The 23,879-nt window shown below is 34.7% G+C and overlaps 2 protein-coding genes across 5 annotated transcripts; both read right to left on the bottom strand.

Annotated features, from left to right (window-relative positions):
• Nucleotides 1-297: 297 nt before the first annotated feature.
• LOC112558942 (kinesin-like protein KIF21A) lies at nucleotides 298-7,488 on the bottom strand. Its single transcript, XM_025229710.1, has 6 exons — nucleotides 7,147-7,488; nucleotides 4,428-4,607; nucleotides 3,347-3,389; nucleotides 2,528-2,710; nucleotides 1,424-1,480; nucleotides 298-366 (listed from the first exon to the last, which is right to left on the bottom strand). Exons 1-6 carry the CDS (start codon nucleotides 7,200-7,202, stop codon nucleotides 298-300), a joined length of 588 nt encoding a protein of 195 aa, XP_025085495.1. The 5' UTR covers nucleotides 7,203-7,488.
• A 1,254-nt stretch (nucleotides 7,489-8,742) lies between these two features.
• LOC112558479 lies at nucleotides 8,743-23,879 on the bottom strand. 4 transcript variants are annotated; one of them, XM_025228935.1, is made up of 20 exons: nucleotides 23,449-23,879; nucleotides 23,141-23,224; nucleotides 22,625-22,719; nucleotides 21,853-21,951; nucleotides 21,322-21,384; nucleotides 20,173-20,265; nucleotides 19,151-19,243; nucleotides 18,022-18,120; nucleotides 17,551-17,643; nucleotides 17,092-17,211; nucleotides 16,373-16,486; nucleotides 15,928-16,035; nucleotides 14,947-15,015; nucleotides 14,446-14,532; nucleotides 14,003-14,089; nucleotides 13,796-13,882; nucleotides 13,009-13,110; nucleotides 12,532-12,645; nucleotides 11,958-12,053; nucleotides 8,743-9,868 (listed from the first exon to the last, which is right to left on the bottom strand). In XM_025228935.1, the coding sequence occupies exons 1-20, from the start codon at nucleotides 23,525-23,527 to the stop codon at nucleotides 9,830-9,832; spliced, it is 1,821 nt and encodes a 606-aa protein (XP_025084720.1). In that variant the 5' UTR covers nucleotides 23,528-23,879; the 3' UTR covers nucleotides 8,743-9,829. The 4 variants fall into 4 exon arrangements, with proteins under 4 accessions (XP_025084720.1, XP_025084719.1, XP_025084721.1 ...); XM_025228934.1 differs by having other exon boundaries at nucleotides 8,743-9,873; nucleotides 23,449-23,841; XM_025228936.1 differs by having other exon boundaries at nucleotides 8,743-9,873; nucleotides 23,140-23,826.

Genomic DNA, 23,879 nt, shown 5'->3' with positions numbered 1-23,879 from the left:
ATGAGAACGTTGGCTAGAAGTCTAAAAAAGTACATCATTTTGTGCTCTAAAGCTTAGACTCCTTGTCCTGCTTATCACTTTACTGATTTTACTAATCTACTTGTATGATCATAATGTTTGGCAATGGCTAAACACTATGAAAACACTTGGCGAGTGAATAGAACAAAATATGAAAATCTGAAATTCGACCGGTGTCTGGCCTTAAGAAGAAAATCCCATTTGAAACACTTTGATAGTCGAGAACACTCTAACTTATTGGAATCAAACATACACTCCTACTGACAGGTTGGTACGTTATCAATAATTAACAACAACATAGATACCACCAGCAGCATCCTCATGTATTCGAATAAACGATTTTCTCCCCTAAAAAAATTTAAAGTGTCAGTGTAAGACATCACTAACACTCCAATATAGATGGTGATATTATTCCAACACCCACAACTATCAGTGATATATATATATATATTACTTCTTACTGTAAAAACTTAAAAATTCTTGTTATCTACCACTTCTTAAATTTCCTATATTTGTGTCATATCAAGAACATATTTCTCTTAAAGACCAATCTGAATGGTTTTTGTTTTTGCAGATATCGGTAGATATAGGCGATATAAACATAACCAGTAAATTTCACATTCCAAAATCAATCCGTTAATTAATTATCGGCTAGCAAAGTATGCGACTTGTACCTGCGATCAACGAGCTCCACTAACAGTGAACTACGTCATGTTAGTACACCATTCACAGCACTGCCAGCCATCAACACCAATTAGAACAGAGCAACAGTTTGGGTTATTCATATGCTGAAAGACTGCATTTCTCGTGCTAAAGTAGCAGCTTTTCAGAACCACAAGAAATGCAGACTGTCAGCGTCTGAATAATCCAAACTATCCCTCATTCTCTGTTTGGTGTTGACTGCAGAAAATATTGTGAATGGTGTACCTACATGACATAGTACACTGTTATCAGCGCTTGCTGACTGCAGGTACGAATCGTAGCAGATAATTAACAGATGGGTTTTGGAGATTGAAATTTACAGATTAGTTTTATATCACCCATATCTACTAATATCTGGAAAAAAAAACAACGCAAACCATTCAGGTTGGTCTTTAAAATAATTAAAGAATTGTCTGCTGCTTTTAAACTTCCGACTTTCAAACATTAATTAGAATGAGAGTGATGTCCCTTTCCCTCAATCTTAGATCTCTGCACTTCAGCAATGTTGTCTGGTAATAAGATGGATTTCCTGTCATCCTGCATCTTGCTCCATTTTTCTGGTCTGTTGTGTTTACTTCGACAGTGCCAGGATTGTGCACCTGACTTTACTTTGAGGATTTTGTCCATATGTGCAAACCATGAAGAATTTCATGCTAATAATGTATTAAAAAAGGAAATAATATAGGTCAATATTTTTTCTAACCCTTGCATCAGGATCACGTGTTGCATCCAGCAGATCTATAATTTCCTCATTGTAAAGCTGAAACAAAACCAGAAAAATGATATACCTGTATATATATCATTAACTGTGAACAGTATACATGACTAGTCTGCAATGGATATATGCCATGTATAAAAGAACTTCACAAATACATGGCTTGATATAAATGGATATAGATGCTACACTAAGAACATACATACATGTGCAACCATGCAAACACAAAATCTATCTCCAACAAGGTTTGCAGCATTCCAACAAATGCTTATAAAAATACATGATGAATCGCTATTGCCATTACAGCCTGACATCTAGAAAACTCTCACATTCTTATCTCCACCTTTACTTTGTATGATGATCCTGCTTCTCAAAAATAGCAATCCCCCCAGTCAACAAATCCTTAAGCCTCCGCAGCTTTAACAAAAAGCAATCTTTACTGATAGGAATACATGCATGGCTAATCTGAGGTTTCAAGTTACCAGAGGTTGCATGTTACAGGGTCATAAACATATCCCAGTAAATTACACATCTAACATGCTAAATATTCCATGGGTAAGTTTTTACATTACACTTATATTCATTTTCTGTAGTCACACACTGGCAAATTATAATTTTTTTCAGCTTAAACTACTATGTGCAAAAGCTGGCCTTGCTACAAATCTAAGAAAATCTGTATAACTAGACTAGAGTGTTAACACCATATGGCATAACTCATTCTCATAAAACTTGGGCTAGCAGCATTCCAAGCAGACCTCTAACAGTTTTCTGCTGCCTCCTTCAACACATCAGGGGTCATCATAAATTGTGTGACCTCCCTGATGTCAGTACAATGGGAAATAGGCAATTTCAGATAATGAGCCAAATAATAATTCACTTATCTTGAAGACACCTGGTCTGAAATTCAATCTACACAGTATTCATTGTGAGAAGGTGACAGTAAAGATGATGTTACACACAATGAAAATATTCAGAGAGAGGATTGTCACAAGAGTTTACCACCATCAAACATGTTACTTTATACACTGCGTACATATCAGTATATAAGCACACATAAACGGATAAAGAGGGAAAGTAGTAGTTCATCATTACCTCCATGAACTGTGCATTCACTTTGAAGTCTGGAGGTGGAAGCCCATTTTCAAAGGCTTGCCGTCTGCGTTCCTCAATTCCTATAAAGAGATGTTCTACTGCTCGAGGGATAATACCAACTTCTTCTGCATCAATATTCACATCAAAACCTGTGCCCATTGTGTATGTTTTTCCTGATCCAGTCTGCACAACAAAAAAAAAAAAAAAGCTCTCTAAAACTGTGTTTGCTATATGATACTAACATGTACACTCAGACAACATTTGTGATCAATTAATAAATTTCACTGTGTTTAAGAAATAGCTAAAACCAAATATTTTTGCATACATTAATTCACTGCCAGCTCCTGCCATTCTATTATCTTTTTCTTTGCAATATATGCACCTATAAACAGATCATAGACACATGACTTCACAAAACTACAAAAATGAAAGAAAAAAAGGACTATTAAGCTGGAGCAGTTACTGCCGGTCATTATTTCCTGCAATTTAACAATAAACAATCTAACCTTCTACTTTTTGTCAAACCACTTTCCCATAAAATACCATAAACATAAAAATTTTTGCTTATTTGATCTGGTACAGAAAATAATGGAAATAAAATTCCTTTGTAGATTAAATATACTGTTTTTGTTTCACATCAAAATGAACCAATCTGACATACTATTTTTAGTTTATTGAGATAAACTGGCTTACTCTTACCACTTGCAAGTAAAAGAGATGACTTAAAACAATTTTTTTTGTAATCTGCCTTGATATGTTATAATTAATGCCCCATACTCTGAGTTTTTATTCAAGGACACATTTACTTTGGTAACTTACCTGCCCATAGGCAAAAACAGTAGCATTGTAACCCTCAAAGCACCTGTAATACATATACACACATGTAAGCACACACAAATCTATTTTCTTTCCACAGCAGGGCGAAAGCACTATGATTCCCCCCACCTCCACCCGACTTTTACTGACCTTTAACAACTCTCAAATCTTGCTTCACATTCTGAAAATCTCTCATTCTCTGCAACAATCTCTCATTCAATGTATGGCAGTCTAGTGACACAACACCAGTCACAAATACACTCCTGGTTTCAGATCTTGTCTCAGGCTTGCTGTTCTTTCTCTACTTGTGGCATATATTTACAGGGCTGGCTGCTTTGCCACGATATAGCCTTAGTTGCTGGTTCAGTGTAAGCCACCAATTCCTTACCCTCCCTCCCCACTCAATTCCATGTACTTATTTCAAATACTAATACCTGTAATTATTTTGAAATGCTGTAATAAAAAAAGCAACAAATAAATATTAGGGAATGATGCATAAGACTACTGGTTGAAAGGTTTGTCGGTGAGGAAGAACTTCAAAGAAACAACAAGCTCATGCTGTGAGCTCAAATAACTGGGCGAAACAAGACAGACATCTTCAGACACTTCAGACTATAACTGCAAGGTGAATTTTAAAAAATGGTTGGCCACAGCCAATAATTAAAGCATGCTAAAGCCCTAACTTTTCGTGTTTTTTAATAAGTATTGTCAAACCAAACTGGGACTGAGAAACTTGGAATGTTTTCAGTAACTGTGTCACTGAACTGGCTGAACTTGAATCCACTTAGTCTCAACCTTTTGAGCTACCACTGAAGTAAAGGAACTGTGGAGTTTTGACTGGAATTAATGTTCTCATCCCAAGAAAGGCTGAGATCTGTTTGTTCAGGCAGTTCATCCTTGGATGACAAAGAAACATTTGGGTTTGCCATGTAAAGAGTAGCTGGCACTTGAAATTTTAAGAATCTAAACGAAGAAAATAATCTTCTAACGTTTTGTTATTCTTGCAAAGTTCTTTACATTGATTATTGCTTCAGAATTTAAGGATCCCAGAGTGAAATGTTACCCAGCAAGGAGAAAATCTTACCCTTCAATGAGACTCCGGACACAGGTATTGTAAATGCTCTCTTGAGTGGCATGCATGTCACAAACATGGTCAAAGGTAAAAGGCTTGTCTTTCCCAAGAAGCACCTGTGGTTCATCTGGCACAACTGATGTGCACACCTGACACATTTCCACTTTTTCTCGTCCATTCTGGGGTCGAATTCTGAAACAGTTTGCAAAATCACCAGTGCAAAGATGGCCATTCTTATCTGAAGTCGGTGCGAAACATTATCTTTCCCAGAGCATGTAGCATGGCAGTAGTATTTCTTTATTCTTATATCAGATTATGGACAAGACAACAAAGTAGCATTACAAACATAAATCATGCTAAAACCACAAACATTTGTGAATACCATTCTGTAATTTGCTTATAGTATGTTCGATACCCCACCAGTAACATAACAGGATTCATTCTTCTTATTTCCATTCCCAGTAATGTTGACGTAACTGAAGCACCAGCAGTGTGTTGTGCATTTGTTAAATTGATGTACATCTGTCTTGCCACAGCATTGTTACCATCAGCAGCCAGAAATGATGGCTAAACTATCTGATATTGCCTGTTCTCCCACATGACAATGACAATAGCATTTTGTATCATTAAATGTGTGTTGACAAAGCAGATCACACACTAATTTAATTATGCCTGTGGTGCTGTCAGTCACAGCATGTAATACAAGTTCGTGGTCACAGTTTTCTTCACATTGTACCTAAATCATCAAACATAACAAATACTTGTACAAAGTTACTGAAGAATAAGGCTAGGTTTGCTAGGTCTGTGTAGAAACTGAGCTTCATAACAGGCTAGTTACACGAGGTTGGGGGATTACAAAAATCTAGTAGCTAGTTTGAGTTAGAGATGGTTATCAAATAATAAGCGACCAAGCAAAGAGTGACAGCTGGAACATTACATGACTTGAAAATACTTCTACGGGAATCTTAAATGTGGGACCAAAGCACAGGGCTAAAATGAATTTTTTTAAAAACAAACCAGTGTTCTTGTGCTGTTGCACAGTTAAATATAAAACAGCTTTGTAACAGTAGAGGACAAGTTGTGATCTGCGAGATGTTTAACATGCTCAACACACTGGCTAAATGCCAAACAGCCTGGGACTAAAAATCTTAAAAAGTCCTATTCTTGGTGATTACATTCAAACCCTGCTGACAAATCAGATACTTAGTGAACCTTTTTTTTCCTTCTCTCCCACAAACTTCTTTACTGCCTTTCCCTCTGCTTCCTCCTTTAAGTTTGTACAACTTGATTGCTGTCTTCAATATTTTCCTTATATTTTTTAAACACTTTCTATAACACATTGTAGTTTTTAGTTTGCCCATTATTAGTTTGAATAATAAAACTACTATAATATAAAGTTAGGAATCTCCCTTTCTCAGTGCCTAAAGACAATGAAGAATAGCAGACAAGTATGCTATATACCATAATGCCATTAGAACTAAAATAATTGTGAAATTTGTGACATTTTTAAGATGACATCACAAATATGTATTGATAGTGCTGGTACCAAAAATGAGGGTTCAATGGATCTTGTTTTACCAACAACAAAATGCAAGATTGCCTGGGATCATTATCTGACACTGGGGATAGCTAAATGAGAAACAATGTAATGTTTCCAGCATGCATATTTACATCAGCAATGAAAAAGGAAAATGAAGATTGGGTTATGGATTTGTTTAATGACAAAAAGAAACAGATTTATATTATATAAAGCTTGGACAAAACAGATACTGTGTTCAAGTACTCCAATTATGCTAGCCATAAAATTTCTGAATTCAAACTCATGACACGGCTTTAATCTCTACTTTTCTAAGCAGTAGTATAAGCTTCCCAGTGCTACATCCAAGCTTATTTATTAATAACAAAAAAGATAATTTTTAAAATAAAACTGAATTTGACATAAGACTCTCCTAAAAGCATCCAGCATGAATGATCGAAATACTAAATACTTGTAGTATTCACTCTTAATTATTATTATTAACTTTTTTCCAGAATACTTTCTTACAGCCTTTCTTATCCAGCATTTTGCACTGCTTCGTCAGACTAAATAAAACTTCCTATATCAAATTCTATATATATACTTACAGCACAAACAGATGCCATGAGATGAGATTCAGTTGGGACTAAAGTCTATACGGTACCACATAATAATATGCTAAAATTTACTCAAGTCTTGACAGATGTATGTCATATATTAAGAATATCAGCTAAAAGCACTAAAAAAAAAAAAAATTGCCCCAAAAATCATAAATTCTCAAATTAACATCTAAACCGAACGGTTGATCACATTCCAAATCTCTAAAACTGAGATATTTACAGCAGCTGAATACACAGCGTCTGCTTCCATTTAATGAAGAGATGCAATAGATAGTGAGGGGAATGAGTTATCACCGTCAAAATACTCCTTACGGCAAAGTGAGCAGAAATAAAGCCGAAGAGAAAAAAATGCACGTGAATCAGCTAAGAAATGAACCACGACAACAAATGAAGTGGTTGTTATGGTTCACTGCGCACGTAGTGTAACTGTGCAGCCGCACGCACACTGATTACTTTGAGTATCATTCCCCCCTCCCCGACACCCATACACACACTTCTTACTGCACATCTGAACACATCTTGGCCGTTTACAGCGAGACTGCGCGACAAGGCGAAATTGCCGTTTGATGCTTACATGCAAATGAGGAAAAGTTACCTGAGGGCCACTCTGACACTGGAGTCATCTTCTTTATTTTCAGCTTTCTCTGTCATATTTGTTTCACCGACATCCGTTCTGGTCAATCATGGGCTACTGCTGATCCAATCTGACTGTCGCTGTCAGCAACTTCCTAGCTCGACGCCAATACTTGACTTTAGCATGCTTATTTGTGACTGCCCCATTACTGCTGTCTTGCAAAGAATCAGATTTTTGTCCTCTTCCATCCGTTGCGATATAGCATCTTCTGGTAAATCGTTGATTACGATTATGTTTTGAGTGCACCGCTAGCTTTCCGAAGGGTAATTTGTTATTCACCAGTCACTCGGATTTCTACGGAAACTCACGAAGCCCAGGGCGCCATCTGGCCCTTTGTAAGGGAAGCTATTCACAGTAATGTACGCGCGAAATTTTAGACAATCGTCGTCATCCTGTAGTAATCAGCAGAAGAAAACGAATAAAAAAATTTTTTTTGCTGCAATTTCTTTGTTTTCTTTAGTACAGTAAGGGTTGGCTGTACTGGGTTCATCTCTTTGTCTAATGAACGCTGTTCTTCTTCAGCATGAGGCATTTGTTTGCAGGGGTGGCTGCCTTTCCGTGATATATATATATATACAATATAGTTGCTGGCGTAGCGTAAAGCACCAACCCCCTTGTTTAGTACGATCTAATGATACTTTAGGTTTATATGATTCATATTGTAAATATTTTTTTCGTCAAGCTGCCCTGTTCATCTGTTGATTTGAAGTAGGTATTCATGTATAAACTTTAAATGTCAAACTAAGATATTTTAACAGCAAATGTGCTCTGAAATATCAATGGTATGAATTGTACAATTTTTACGCAGATTCTAGCGCTTTAGAAGTCGATGTCATGCTTGAAAGAATGTCTTATTTTCATGTTGTCTTATACAGAGTATTTCGGAGAGTGGTACAGTTTTACAGATAAAAAAGTGGAAGATGATTAAAACAGGACAAAGTGATGGAGGTGACCTAAAAGAAGTTATATGGTCTTCTCCAGCATTTTTTTTTTACTTTTGGTTTCTCTGACAGTTTTGAACTGGTTCTGGTACAGCCTGACTGACCACACCTAGTCCTCAGTAGTTTGTCTGCTACTTTGCATGGTGCCTCACATTGATTACAGTATCACCGTTCTCTTCACGGCCTCGCCCCAGTATGCCTGAGCTACAGATACCCCAACACAAGTTAATCTCTTCATTCTTATGTTGCCCTTCTTGCTGCATCATGCATCAGACAAGAAATTCAGCAGACACTCTTCTTTGGACCCACAGTTTGGAATTTCTGCCACCTCTTTAAACTGTGTCTAGGTTAAAAGCTTTCAAGTATGGCATCAAGACCTACCTCAGAAATATTTTTTTATGATTAGCAAACTATTCTTACTTCTCAGTTTATCTTTATTCATGTTTTGTTTTTGTCTGTTGCTGAGTCATGCATTTACTGATGCTTGTGTTAGGTTGACTGTTGGTTCATTTGTAGTCGTGCATAGCATGTTAAGACTGAGCTTCCCTCCACATGGCAAAACATACTCTACAAATTCAATAATATAATAATAAATACTAACACTTATGTTGCATCATATGTATATGATATATAGGATCAAATAAAATTTAACCCATCAAACGTCAACCTCAAAGTTGATGGCATATTAACAGAATTAATAGCACATTAAGTTTGTCACAAAAGTGTTTTTTAATTTTTTTTTTTCTTTTATAGGGGAAAAAAAGAAGGGTTGACCACTGCAATCCACAGCCAGTGCTAGGGCTCCGAGTACGAGACAGTACAGGAAGAAATCCTAACTGATGTTTAAAATGTTAAGGCTAAAGCACAAACATAATAATGAGGTACACTGCACTTAGGTTTTGCAAACTGTTAAACTGTAGTATCAAAAATAAATGTCTTTGCATTCCAGAATCACAGAAGTGATTTGAAAGCTCAAACAACCATTAAAGTTTCTGATAATCAGAAAATATCACACCTTAAGTAAGCTTTGTACTCTTCCAAAGCTATTATGTAGCAAACAAAAGCATAAAAAATAGTCTTTGTCAGCCATCATTGGAAGACATGCAAAATTACAGCAATCCTACACAAAAATTAAAATACAAAATTAAGTCATGTTTAAAGAAGAAAAAAATTACATTAAAATAAAGGTCGTCCCCTAAACTTCTTGGGGGTCATTAGGGAAGTGAGGTGTTAGAGACACCATTTACCTCAGGGCCAGCATTTTGTGAACGCAGGGCATATCTCTCTCTCTCTGCCTTATCTATTCCTAACAGCTGGGTCAACTTGGGAAAGTTTGCTGTGCCATAAAAATGCAAATACAGCAGAAAAGCAGAGTTTTGCTACTTGTTTGCTGATTTCATATAATGTGTGGATTGGCAAATATTTGACAAGATATTAGCTGAAAAAGTTTAGTTACTTGAGCAAATCACCTTTCTATGTGTGAAAAAATTAAGATGTTTCCTTTTCTTTCTCCTCACATTCTTTGTCATTATTATGTCTATCTCTCAACAAAATCCACTCATACTTGCAACACATTAATTTTTACAAACATAAATTGAGTGTAGGCTGTACATTTTTTAAAGTTCAGGGATAAAATACAGTAACATTGGGAGTAGTCATTATGACAGTCCAGGTCTGCAGAAAATTTTCTTCACATAGGAGGTTCAGTGTCTGCATCCTGTGGCCATGGCCCCAGTGAAGACCTGTGCTGTCAAACACACACACACACATATATATATAGTTACAGAACATAAAGTATCATAAATAAAGCTATAGGTTTTTAGGACTGTTTTAAAATAGCCAGACTTCTTGCAGAACATCACAAATATAGACTACTTATAGTCATTAGCTTCCTTATGACAGATTAAGATCTAACCTGTGTGGGACTACCTGGGATCACCAGGTTAGATGAGGTCACAAAGTTATTACTACAACAATTTACAAAGAAATACAGCTAGCATGCCATGGTGGACAAAATATAATCACTTATAATTTAAGTAATATCAATAAAAACATTACAGTAACATGTTAGTATTAGGTATGAGCATGTTTGGAAAGCTTAAGTTCACATACATGAGCATAAACACTGAAAACAATATTTTCTTTTTCTAGTGCCATGTGGACTTCATATTGTATGTGTTAATATAATAAACTTAAATTATTCCTGTGTACAATCAGGATTTTTAAAAAAAATAAGGAAACCAGGAGAAAATTTAACTCTTTTCTTTTCAGTTAAAGACAAACTTGGGCGCTGCTGATTTATTGCTTTCAGAGTAGATGCTTCTACCATTAATGGCACTGATACTGGACAGAGTGGGAATTTTTCTTTGAGCCAAAGAGGAGTGTTGGTATGATAGGCCGCAAAACCTCAGCCTCCAGGATCCCATTCTCCCCCGACACAGGTCAGCCTGCATGGCAGACATAAGGGGCCTAAAGAAGGCCACTGTGAAAACAGAAATCATAAAAGAGAGATTTGTGGGAAATATTGAAAATGGGAAGGACCAAAGGTAGAGGATAGGATAGGAAAAACCAGCAGTGGAAAGATAAGAAATGTAAGGAATAAAGGTGAAAGGACCTGCGAGACAGAAATAAGTACAGTGAGGAGGAAAGAAACAGGCCACTCTGTCCCTCATCCAGAGAGGTTGGCTATCCACCCCCAGCATTAGGAGCTGGGCCCATGGGGGCTGAAGTGATTAAAAAGTGATCTAAATCTTAATCTCTCATGTTGTTGTTATAATAATAATATGTGTAATTTATATAGTGTATGATCATGCTTACAAAGAAGCATGCTCTCAGCACTTGAGACAAGGAGACATGGACAACATATAAAGACAGAAAGAAAAACAACAGTGCAGACAAGTTAAAAAAAAGATAAACATAGAAGATGCAAATAGAGATCAGGGAGCAAACAGTAAGGATGGAGAGCATCATAAATCTGCAAAGGAAGACAAGGAGCCAGACTATAGTCAATAGACGATAATCATAACTACTGACAACTAATCGATAGACAAAAAACCGGTTAGAAAATGGATTAGCCATTTTGTTGATTGGTGTAAGGAGTAATGTTCATGGAACGTGCGTTTTAAAGGATTCAATGGTGGGTAGGAAGCAGATAATATGGAAGAGAAAAGAGTTCCACTGGTTTGTAACTAAAACTCTGGTGACCACATGTTGTTATGGCGAAAAGAATGGTGAGGGTAGACGAAGAGTGCCTGGCTGGAATATAGGGGAAGAGAAGTTCAGCACAGACAGCTTGTAATGAATATGAGAATGGATAGGTTGTGAGCACAGAAAATGAAGGAGAGGAGTGGAGCTGTCATGTTTCCTAGCTCTAAGCACAGACATGTAGCAGAGTTCTGTACTTTCTGAAGTTTATGAATAAGGTATATGGGGCAGCCTGCAAGCAAGAAGTTACAGTAATCAAGCCTAGATAGAACAAATGCACCCATAAGAGTGACAGTAACATGCCTTGCCTATACAATCAGTGTAGTTTTAAAAAAACAAAAATGCATGCAATATTGCTATTGTTTTGAATTATAATAATTGGGCAATTTGGTCTGGATCCATTAGACTTACAGAGACTTGAGATTAGATAACAGAAAATTTGTTACCAAGCTTCTGTTAATCAGGATTTCAGAAAATAATAAAACAGCAGCACATGCTGGCAAGGATAATAGATTCATATAAGACAGACAAAGAGAATGGCCAGTAGCCCAATCTTCAAGGACACTCCACAAAGTACAACCCTGCACTCAAACACATAATCACTCATAACTTGGATTTTACACCTACCACGCCATATGCATCCAATGTTCGAGCATCATAAAGCATCTGTCGAATCTCTTTTGATCCTCGCATATTGCTGTATTCTACAGGAAAATGGCCATCCTTCAAAAGAAGTACCAGATCAAAATAAAATTTATTTTTCTGAGAAACAAAGACAACATATATTGGTTATACTTTCAAAACTGATTTTACTTGAGTATATAAAAGAATATGACATTTTTTAAATAGAGCATATAGATATCCACAGATCATGAAAGCCTGACCAAGCAATGTTTAAAGTTTAGGTACATGACAAAATGGCTTTCATCCAGAGGGTAGTTTGCTGCTTTCAGGCATCAGTGTTTTGTCTTGTAGATGTCCTCTGCAGATTTTTTGTCATTGTACCATCATTCATCAAAAACTACCATTTTTTCACAGCAAAATGAAAAATCATTCTTTATTTAACCTAAAACTTTGTCAACAAATTTACCATTGAATATTCAATCTACTTTTAGATTATAAGGCTTAGTTATATATAGCATTTATTTTTACGAATATTGCAAAATCAGAAATGAGCAGTGATAAAGAAACACATTGCCACCTTGTCCATTTTCTTTTCAATTAACTCCGGGTCTTTTTCCAAAAGTATTCTAATGAAAATTTCATCTTGCCCAAGTGGCAGGGCACATGCATAGTGTAAAGGGTAACGGTTGCACTGAAAAAGCAAAATAGGTCATTAGATTGTCATGAGCTTTCACAGAGGGGGAAAAAACCCCACAAGTTAGTTTTTCAAACAGAAAATAAAAATGTTAGCACTCTAATATATTCATCTTCAACAGAGTTTGCTACATCCAGAGTATAATTTCACTCATACTTTGCATGTGCACATACATAACAACACTCGTATGTATTTATACTTTCATTTTCACCAGTACTTCTTACATATTAATTCCTTTCTTCTTCACTAAAGTTTGGTGCAGAATATAGTTTTACACACACTCTGCAGGGGTCCTCACATGTACACTCACACACATTTTAATTGAAAATGTTTATTATCATGTTCCCAAATGCCACTTGCATTGTCTGGTATAAACTTGAGGAGGGGTCTGGAAGTGCAGAGGAAGTTGGCCACATCTGGTTGGTTAAATACAATGGCTCGAATCAAAGCTGTGTAACCATTCTGAAAATTATTCAGAATTATTAAATTATTGCTCTAGCAGGTGTTTAAAAAAAACTTACCATGCTTTAACTCAATTCCGTATCACCACAATAGTTATGATGTTGGCAAGCAGCTGATATTTTCAGTCCACTTAATGGAGATTTTACAAATATATGTGGTCAACATCAGAATGTTTACATCGATCAAAAAAGGGGAAAGCAAAGCTTTTTATAACTCTTATCTTAAAGAATATTTTGTGTGCATGTAGACATTTTCTTGTCTTAGCTAACAAATGTTATAGCTGAACAAAGTTGATTTTACTTAATCTCAAAATACAATCTACATGTATTCTGAATAATTTATATAATAACCTTTAGCATTGAAAGCAATGAAATTTATTAACTCAACTTCTGATACATGCTAAATGAAAGGAAAAGGCAAGTGAACTTACAAGCAGGACTAGCTAGATTAATAATAATAATAATAATAGTAGCCAGTCAGTATCAACTGTTAAAACCCAGCTTGCTATTACTCTTGCCATTCCCTCTTAAGTCAAAGCACAAACTCAGAACAGTGGTAAAAAATTCACAGACTGAGGAGATGATGATACCTTTCCAGGAATTTTCTCCAGCTTTTCTCCTTTTATTTTTTGTTTTCTGTAATGGCAAAAATTCTACCTGCTTATCTTTACGGCCATTTGACCAACCTTGTCTTGGAAATCTGCAACACTCAGCTGTTGAACCTGTTCTAAATCACCCCTGGCAGCTGCTTCAAACAGAGTTACTGCTTTGTTCTGTAAAAAGGTAAAATATTGTAATGAACAGGAAGTAGAGGAACATATACACAGACTTAAAGGTGCATATCTGAGTGCACTCACAGACACATGCATATGCACAAATAAACGAACACTCACCTCTATTGCTTTATAGTGTTTAAGACTTTTATAATCATCTTCGTCTTTACTCTCAGCCACCAGGTCAATGAAAGACTTTCCACTGTGCTAACAGCATGAAAATAGGCACAATAAACAACACCTTTTTATGATACACTATCCTCATTATCTATTAATAAAAATTCACAATAGACTAGATAGCATTTATTATTTGCCATCTGGGTGTGAAAGTGTGTGTGTGAGTGAAAGAGAGAAAGCTTTGATCATAAAAAGTAAAAGTACAATTCACTCACACATTTCATGGTTGTGTCTTAATGTATCTACTGTCACGTATTAAACAAAGATCTCACGTTTTTTAATTTTACAGAAAGTGAACTGGCATGCATAAGCAAAACAAAAAAAGAAGTGCAATCATGTACATAATCCCACTATAAATAACAATAAGAAATATGCCAGTTTTATACTTCATCTACAAACTGAAGATTTTCCAGTCCATAGAAGTGGACGGGCAAATTCACAAGGAAGAACTTCTTTTGTTGCTGAAGAATGAACTGCAACAATTAATGTAAAAAATCATACATGATGCTTAATGATCGAACTGTCACAAATCCATGCATGTACATTCTTCTCCATACAACAAAGAAAGAACATATTACTACATGAGCTACATAATTTGTTTTCCATCCAAGAACAATAATGGCATGATCTATTCTCTTGAACATAATTATTTCTACTTTGCTGGAAATAAATTTCTCATATTATATACATATATTCTTTCTTACTGTCATTATCAAGCTTCAGAGACATCCTGAGAAGTATAAAGAATTACTCTTATAATTGTTTTTTCTGTTGCTCAAAGTAAGCCAGCTTGTTTTCTTCTACGAAATGTCATTCACTATACACGTTACATCTATCTGTCAGTTTAGTGTTCAACAAGTGTTCAAATATGGAAGAACATCACCTACATTGTCAATTAGTGCAACAACATCCAACCTTCCTCTTGATTTGGCTAGTTCTCGAGCATTTAGAGAATCCTAAAATTGATACACAGACAGCAATGTTTTAAGCAAAACATGACCTTCCTAAAACTTAAAAATTCACAAAAATTCTTCATGCATATATATCTCTTTGACAATGGGCTTGGATCAGGGGTGGGCAAAGTTTTCTTTTTGCAGGCCAGTCTCAAAATTCTAAGCTAAGCAGTGGGCTGGTAAAATACCAAAATCCCAGACCAGGTGACTACACAGCAAATCTAGTGATAATGGAATGGACAACAAATGAGTACATAATGGTATTCACTTACCCAATCTATTGTGTAAAGTGAAGTTGTTTGAATCTGCTCACAATAAAACTGTAAAACCAGCCTTTCTTTTGAACTACATTAGACATGTCAGCCGTGTTATTTGTTATTTTTGTATTTGCGTTAGAATGTTATGGACTGCCAATTTCTAATACTGTACGTTGTACTCGATAAATCAAATTCAAACAAATTAACCTAGGCTGAATAAAAAAAAATGAAACAAGTGCGCATCACATTTTGGCAGACTGGGCAGTCCAAAGACATCCGCTGGCCATGGGCCATACTAGTTTTGCTCACCCCTGGCTTAGTTGAAAAAAAGGGTATAACACTTCATGAGCTTCAATATAAGCAGCAAATAACAAACATGTTTCCATCTTAATCATGATTTTGGCTGGATGGTTCTCTAAACCTTTCACTGAAGACAGTGTGTAGACATATGATGAAAGTTCCAGGGAATGCTACTTTTTCCTTGAGTGCAAAGGTTTAGTTGTCCTTGTAACATATTTTGAGTTTGAAAAGATTTTTCAGAAATATGTTCTCATTATATTATGTTTACAAAGCACTTTCCAAAAAAAAGTATAATCTTATAAGCATAATTATACAACAACAAAAATGAAAAAAACAAAATGGAAGTAAAATATTAAACCTTGTTTCTCTGGCAGACATTGAGTCCATTTTGTGTAGCAAGAAGCCATTTGATAATCTGATTGGATGTCCCATTTTCCACTGCTCGGAGTAAGGCTGTATTTCCATTCTAAAGAATCCAATCAAAAAGAATAATCGTTTAAAAATGGATACATTTATGGAATAACAACAGAAAATACTTTCAACTTAAATTGAATCCTCTCGAAGTTTCAAGCAAAGACAAAAAAGAGTTTACTTTTAATGTAATTAATATCTCTCCTTAGATGTCTGATGCTACTTTACCCCCTTTCAAGTAAAAGATCCAAAGAATGCCTCTCAGAATTAAGGACATGTCATATTCCAACAGATTTATAAACAAAAGGAAGAATGTATATCTGAAGATCTTTGTTTGCAATGGTAGTTTTAATTAAGCCATCATGACAGACTTACAGATTTAGGGTGCTTACTTCATCTTTTTCCATCATTTCTGAATCCTCTTGCACGGAGTACAGAAACTGAGGAATGCCTGGATCAATATCCATCTTCAGAGCTTTGAAAAACAAAGGGACTGTTTCTTTGCTCTGTAAGCATAATGTGTAAGTGATATTCTGATAAGATAGAAAAGTATCTTTTCACATACAATTTTATTGCTGCAGAAGACAATTTAAATGCAAGAAATGTAGATATCATCCAAAGCATATTACATGAAGGAAAAGTAGATGTCATAAGAATGCAGATTCATAGATGCTTGCTCTTATGTACAGTCACAAGCATGCAGAAATCATCATTGTTTCTGGATGGGACACCTTTCCTGTTACAGGGTTGACAGTTGGGTATTTTTCCAGGCATACTGATTTCTTCCCCCCAACCCCACTCTAATAGTGCAAACTCACCACTAGATGGAAGCGCTTTTTTCTCAAACCAACCCACTAGCCAATCACATACACAGCTGGATAAAAGACATAATCAATTTTGTGGTGTTTGATGGTCACTTTTTTATGGTACTAGACAATTGAAAAATTTTTATAACCGGTCAGGGTACTCAACTGAGAAAAATGAATGTCTACAAAATGACAATATCTTGAACTATGCTATACTTATTAACGTCAATTCCTCTCTTAATTATTATTTCAGTTAAAATTATAATTTATCCACAGCAATATATATATATCTTTTTACTGCTTACCTGTTCATTGACTCTGACACGTATCTGGTTGACCCGGCTACCAGCAGATACCAACAAGCGTACCATTGCATAGTTGTTGCTGTCAATAGCATGAGACAAAAGTGTTTTGCCATATTTGTCCTAGAAAAAAAAAACTGTATATTCCCAAAGATTTCTTTGGTTGCAGCAAAACTCTAATTTTGCTTCATAACTTATTGCTTTTTTGTGTGTAAATAATAGGTGATTCTTGCTTTGAAAAAAAAAATACACTTAACCTATTTTGCATCACAATTTTCATTAAATTTATAAGATTTTGATTAATGTGCACAAAGACATCATGAAATGCTAGGAAATGCTGTGAAAGCCTGTTTACACCTTTATAAATATTACATTAGTTTCAGCAGACCAATAATTTCTATTTTCAGCATTTCTTACAAAGCATTTCTCTAATCTCAGTAAGCTATATATTAAGTTATTCACCCTGAATCTGGTGTTAATACAATATCCATGGTGAATCTGTAAGAATTCTTCCAACTTTTTTGTATCCTCTGCTAGAACAGCATGAATTAGTTCCTGAACATAGAAGTAAAACTTTGTAAATCTTATCACAACTGCTCAAAATTTAATATTTTTGATGTATTTTACTGGAGAACTGTCCACTTTATTCATTCATTGACTGCGGGATCAATCACTAATTTATAAAACAAAAATATATTTCTATTTTTTAAAGTCAACTAAAAAACATTTGTAAAGTTATTTTAGAAAAATGTGACAGCTGTATTTGGAAAATGAAACAGAAAACTTTATCTCAATCTGTACTAAAAATCAAGCAAAAATCAAACCAAATTCAAAAAGATTTAAAGTCTGACAGTTTTTATTTTTTCTGATTGAAATGTAATTCATCTACAATGTCAATGAAATATAAATAATTAAGGGATAATGATAACTCACATTTGTATTCTTGTAATCTTGCAAAATGCGACAGCAGTTTGTTATTTCTGGTTTCCTTTCTGCAAGTTCCACTGCTAGTTGTAAAAGATTTTTCCCACCCTGCAATAAAAGATTTCAAGCATGCTTACAAAATATCATTTTTCATTTACATCACCATTAAACATTACAATATTCAAAGACACACATCGCACTAATTAATAAGCAAGATTTAGTCAAATGTTAGCAAACAAAATGACTAAAAATATATTTCTATATTTTCTTCTAGTCTATATTTTTTTTATAAAGAATAGACAAATTTATTATATCTGTAAATCACAAAAATAGTCAATCTCATTTTTGATAACTCCTCTAAGAATAAGCAATTAAATAGATCTTGAATGGAAATTGTTTGATAACTAGTCAACAAAATAATGAATGAAAAAATAAATTCCAAACTACATTTTATGAAAAAGATGAGGAAGAAACAATCTATGCACACCATGCAGCTTAATTTACCAGCATATAAAGATAGTGGGAATGGCCGTAATGTTTAACATTGTTCATCAGTCCAATAATTGACCTGTGGTTATGTATGATGGCAAATGGCAAAAAGCAATATATATCCTGAACTTCATAGCAAAAAGCAGGCAATAACATTTCTACCTTGCAAAAACATATGATAAATATCATTTAATTCCAACGCATGAGTTAACTTTGACACAATTAAATTTTTTAATTCTTATATACCTTGTAATAATTAGAGTAAAAATAAAACAACTTACACAACAACAAAAAATGTAAAAAAAAAAAAAAAAAATAACTCCTCTGAGACCGCAGAATACATCGGTAAAAAATACACAGCATATTAAACCTACACAATATATTATCTGTTCCTATTTAAAAGTATAAAAAAATTGTAATTCCACAGAAAAGCATAACATCCATGTCATATTTTATGTTACATTACATGCTATTATTCTTAAAATAATAAATTTTTCAGTATAACAGATGCATTTAAAAAACTGGAAAGACAAAAATAACTTTAAAACACAAGAACAACAGAACAGCTGTCAGGTTAGACATGGCCACCACCTAACCTGATATATACATGAAAATTGTAAAGTATTCCCACAATTCAGAGCATGTATACCTTGACAATAGTGGTTGTACTTGCCCAGGTTGTCCTTACCAGGTGACTCAGCAACTTGAAACGGCCATTCTCCAGGGCTGCCACTACCCCACACTATCAATGCATGGATGCATTTCAAACAACAGTAGCATTTAGTTGGGGAAATTTTATTACATGGAAAGAATTGGTGAATTAAGGATAGTGTGTTTTTCTTAATATATTTGCTTTCATCTTTGTCAAGCCTGTATACATGACAAGAAAAATCTTCTAGTTATTTGAAAATAAATAATAATCCAACACGAAAAGGGAAACAAAAGACTATGCATAAAATGTGGAATTTTAATTCAAGAAACTGATATAGTCACATGATAAAAAATAAAAATAAAAATAATTATTTTCCATAATGTAAATATAACAAGAAAGCTAGAGGTGCATGAAAGCAAACAACAGCATAAACAGCAATTTAAAACCTAAAACAGCCACTAATTACTTGCTGTCAAAGAAGAAAATCAAATTTGTAACAAAATTCTAGCATTATTATATGCAGTCGAGCTTTAGAATTTGTTGCAACAGCTGGCAGCCAAGAATCTATTATCTACACAAAAATTAGTAGATCTGGTTATAATTTTTATTTGTGGGTACTGCAGCAAGCACCATTAACAATCACATGCTGTTTAATGAGTTAGCCAACATTATTTCTTATCCATTACCTAAAAAAAAGTTTAGATTAAAAAAAAAAAATTTTTTTTTTTTCAATCTAGTGTTATCACAAAAAGTGTGAATACAAATATTAATCTGCCACATGAGCACGTAGTCGAGCCGTAAGCTATTTCTAAGCCAACTACAGATAAAGGTTTACACAACTTTAGGCATGCATTTGCATATAGAAAGATACAAAGGGTTTGAGCAGCCATGCTAAACTAGGTTCATCTGATGCTAGCTGTGTCTTCTTGCAAGCTTTTTTGAAAGAAAAATTTCTGCATGACATTAGCCATTCTTGTTTTCATGTAGAAAGCTACAAAATAAAATGTCCATCATGCTACCTTTACAATGCTGTTTACACTACACCAGTTTTGCCGAAGATGCTTTAAGAGCACGGAAGCGTTTCCAGTTAGTACTGCCTGTAGTGGTTCAGGCTACAGACACAAAAATATTTTGGTATGCGAATATAAGAAGTGACAAATATATCCAATATTTAAGACTTCAAGATATGCAAATGTTTGTTTTTCTTTAGTGTGAATATGAACACTGCAAAATATAACTAATATGCAAGTTTCATTTTATGTCTTTCTCTTTTGGACCCATACTATAATTCATAGTATGGTGGACTGCGGACATATAATAATCAGAATTATGAAAGTTTAACCACAACTTAGTTTCCCTAAAACATACACAACAAAATCTAATAATAGTCTTCCTGTTTGAAACTATAAATGTTGAAAACTAGATTTTATTCTGTGCAGACAAAAAAAAAATGTTTTATAGATAAAAAGTCTTCGTGTGGACTACCAGTCAGCATATGTCTTCTTATGCTGCGTACCTTCAGAATGAAAAATTGTATGACTTTGATCAAGGTATTTTACAACTTCAAAGTGTTCTATTTTCATGACAGTATTTTCCCTTAAAAACAAGCAAGCTCAAGGTTTTCTATGTAAGGATATCAATTAAGTTTATGGCATAAACTGGGCACTCTGACTATATATCTTAAAATGAGATCTAGAAGAATGTTAGGTCAGTAATATTAGCAGATGTTAAGTATTCTAAAAGTGTTAGGGATTATTATGCATATTAAAATTGCTGAAGTGAAAAAAAGACACTTTTTAAAAATTCACATTTATCAAACCTACAAGCAAAATAAAAATAACAGTACATGTTTTCAGAAAAAAAAACTGTTACTGAACTAAAGGTATGTAACAGTTAAACGTGTTTTACAGAGTACATACATCTTTCTTCCTTACTGCATCCAGTGTGCTTTATAACCTTCTACAAGATATTCATTCTCTCTCTCTCTCGTTCCCTTCTCCATCCTTCAATCTCTCTATTATAAATGAATTTTAAATGTACCTGATGATGCCTTTACTTTATCTGCCTTCACATCCATTCCAAAACTCGCTCCCCTCATCTTTTTCTAAAACACACTTATATTACATCCTAAATGATTCAGCTTCACTATGTAAAAATGTAAAATGTACCTGGAATTTTTCAAGCAGCTCTTTCAATGATCCCTCTGCTTCATCAACTGGCAGCTGGCCCATCTATTTGGACAAAATAAAATGAAATTTGCCAGAAGGGGTGCAGATGGCTGAACACAGGCTTGGTAGAGCAGGCTAACCCAAGCACAATATTATTTTCAAGTCAATGTGTTTAACTCATTAAAAAATATTCTAATGCAATCCACCAAATTGAAGTGAGCTAACAACTCGATTAGTTCCATTTCAGTTTTGGTCAAAGCCTGAGAAAGATGCAAGCCTTTAAACATATGACTTTGGAAAGAGATTGTGCAACACTTCTCTAGCATATGCTCACATTTGCTGTGACCTTCAGTAACATCAGAAGTTAAAAGTCAATCCATGTCTAACCCTTTTAAAGCAAAAAATAATAAAACAATAAAAATTAACTGCATATTTTGTATAACCTAATACTTTTATTTTCTGTTTAGTTCCAGCAACTTTGAGCTTAATTCTTATGTTTCACTCATGCAGGATTCCTGATGGTCCGTTCACCTCATTTCTGATGGACAAATCAGCACTGCACTGAATCAAGGCTTCTGTGCAATCAAAGTTGTTTGCACGCACTGCTAGGTGAAGAGCTGTATCACCCACCTGTAAGACATATTTCTTATATTTTACAGTTTTCCTTATACCACCTGATTCTTATATCCTTTCCTGATACATCTATTTGACTAGAAGATCAGCATCGTCCTATCTTTGTCAGATGTGTCCATGACGGTAGAAGAAATGATTATATGAAAGTTACAGGCAGATTTTCTAGATCAGTGCTTTTCACTTAAAATGCCCAAGTAAATGGCTTCTTGAGGACTTTATCATAAAACTAAGAAAATTATGTGTTTGTACATAAAACAATGATGATGTCCTTAGAGGCATTTATTATCATGGAAAGATGCTACAATGTTCAAATGTAATTATTTTTGCATTTCGACAAAATGTAGGCATAATAATTATTATATACAAGAACTACAGGCAGAAGATGTACAAAGTAAAAGACAGTGCGAGAGAGAGAGAGTGTGCATGTGTGGGTGTTTTGAGTGTGTATCTCACATCATTACAAGCAAGCAATTTAATTTAATTACGTTTACTTTAATGATCCATAGTCATGCAGAAAAGGGACACGATCTATTTTTGTCTTCAATTTGAATATATAAAATTATGCTAACCTTCACAAGTACAAGTGTTGCACTGTTGTTTAAATGCATGTGTTTAAGGGTAATGTCATACAGATTAATAATATAGAAGATAAAAACTATTAAGGATTTACATTGTTCTGAATGTTGACTGGCACACCATTGTTGGCCAAAACATAAATATGAGTTGGGTTACAAGATGTTACATGATGAAGAAGTGTATTTCCCCCTGTTTGAACACAAAGAAACAGAATTAGAGAAATCTGAATTGAGTCAGTGGCAAAATGGAATTTTCTTTTAATTTGATCCTTTTAGTCAGAAATTGTTATCCATAATTAAGGTGGACCTTTCTATAACACATGCAGTGCATGATTTCTTTTCCTTTACAAATGATTTCTCACTGCATTTGAAGTCATTCTTCTCCTGTCCTCTCTTGTGAATAATCAGAAATACAGCTGGTTCCAAACAGAATTACATATAACCTTCACTAACTGTTACAAGCTATACTATAGTATAGTTTTACTCCCTATATTCTGCTACAAGTTTTGCAATTTTACATGCCTGTCTGTATCAAAACGAGTCACCCTACGCGCTACTGCTGATGCTAAAGTAATGAATATTAAATGAAAACTCGCTAATTATAGTTTTACCTTGTCGCGATAAAGGGCACCATATCGTTGTAATAGGTAGCCTGCCTCTTCTGCGTAGGATCTTGTGTTTTCCATAGAAACAATCTTTTTAAATGAGGGGGGGAAATGGGTATGAAATAAACAATGACTTTAAGATGGCATGTTTAATAAGTCGAAGCATGTGATCTCTCCAGCCTGAAAACAACAATGGTTCTAAAAAAGACTTTTAGTCGAAAAACTGTATATATATGATCACTTGCACAATTAATAGGTCTTTTGTTTTTAGAAAATGTAATGGCATGATAAAGATGGTGAATTTACTACCGTACAGATTAGATTTGATCCGCGATCTCGTCGAATGACATCCACAACTGAAGCTGAGACAGTTAACCGACACATTGACAGCATACGAGCGGATGGGTATGTACGGTTTCACACTCAATAAGATTTAGTCCACTTAACAACTGAGGTCAGTGGTATCAGATTACATCCATCTGCTTTCCGAAAAGTGCACAGCGTGAATCTTGTTCGTACTGTAATTACTGTTTGTGAATGGGCGATATAAATTTTTATTTGTAAGCTGTTTTTCCGCTGATTTCAAAACTAGTCCCAAATAAAACAGAGGGCTATCGCCATAGTGAATGTAAACAAACGCATGCGAACAAAGTAACCGGAAGCCGTAACCGAGCCAAAATTTTTGTAGACATCGTATGTAATGCATGTGGATAGAATTCACATTAAATTATCTGCAGAAAAATGA

This window comes from Pomacea canaliculata, linkage group LG3 (assembly GCF_003073045.1).
Source record: "Pomacea canaliculata isolate SZHN2017 linkage group LG3, ASM307304v1, whole genome shotgun sequence".
NCBI classification, from domain to species: domain Eukaryota; kingdom Metazoa; phylum Mollusca; class Gastropoda; order Architaenioglossa; family Ampullariidae; genus Pomacea; species Pomacea canaliculata.
Note: the sequence above shows the minus strand (reverse complement) of the source record. Positions and strands in the feature narration are given on the sequence as shown.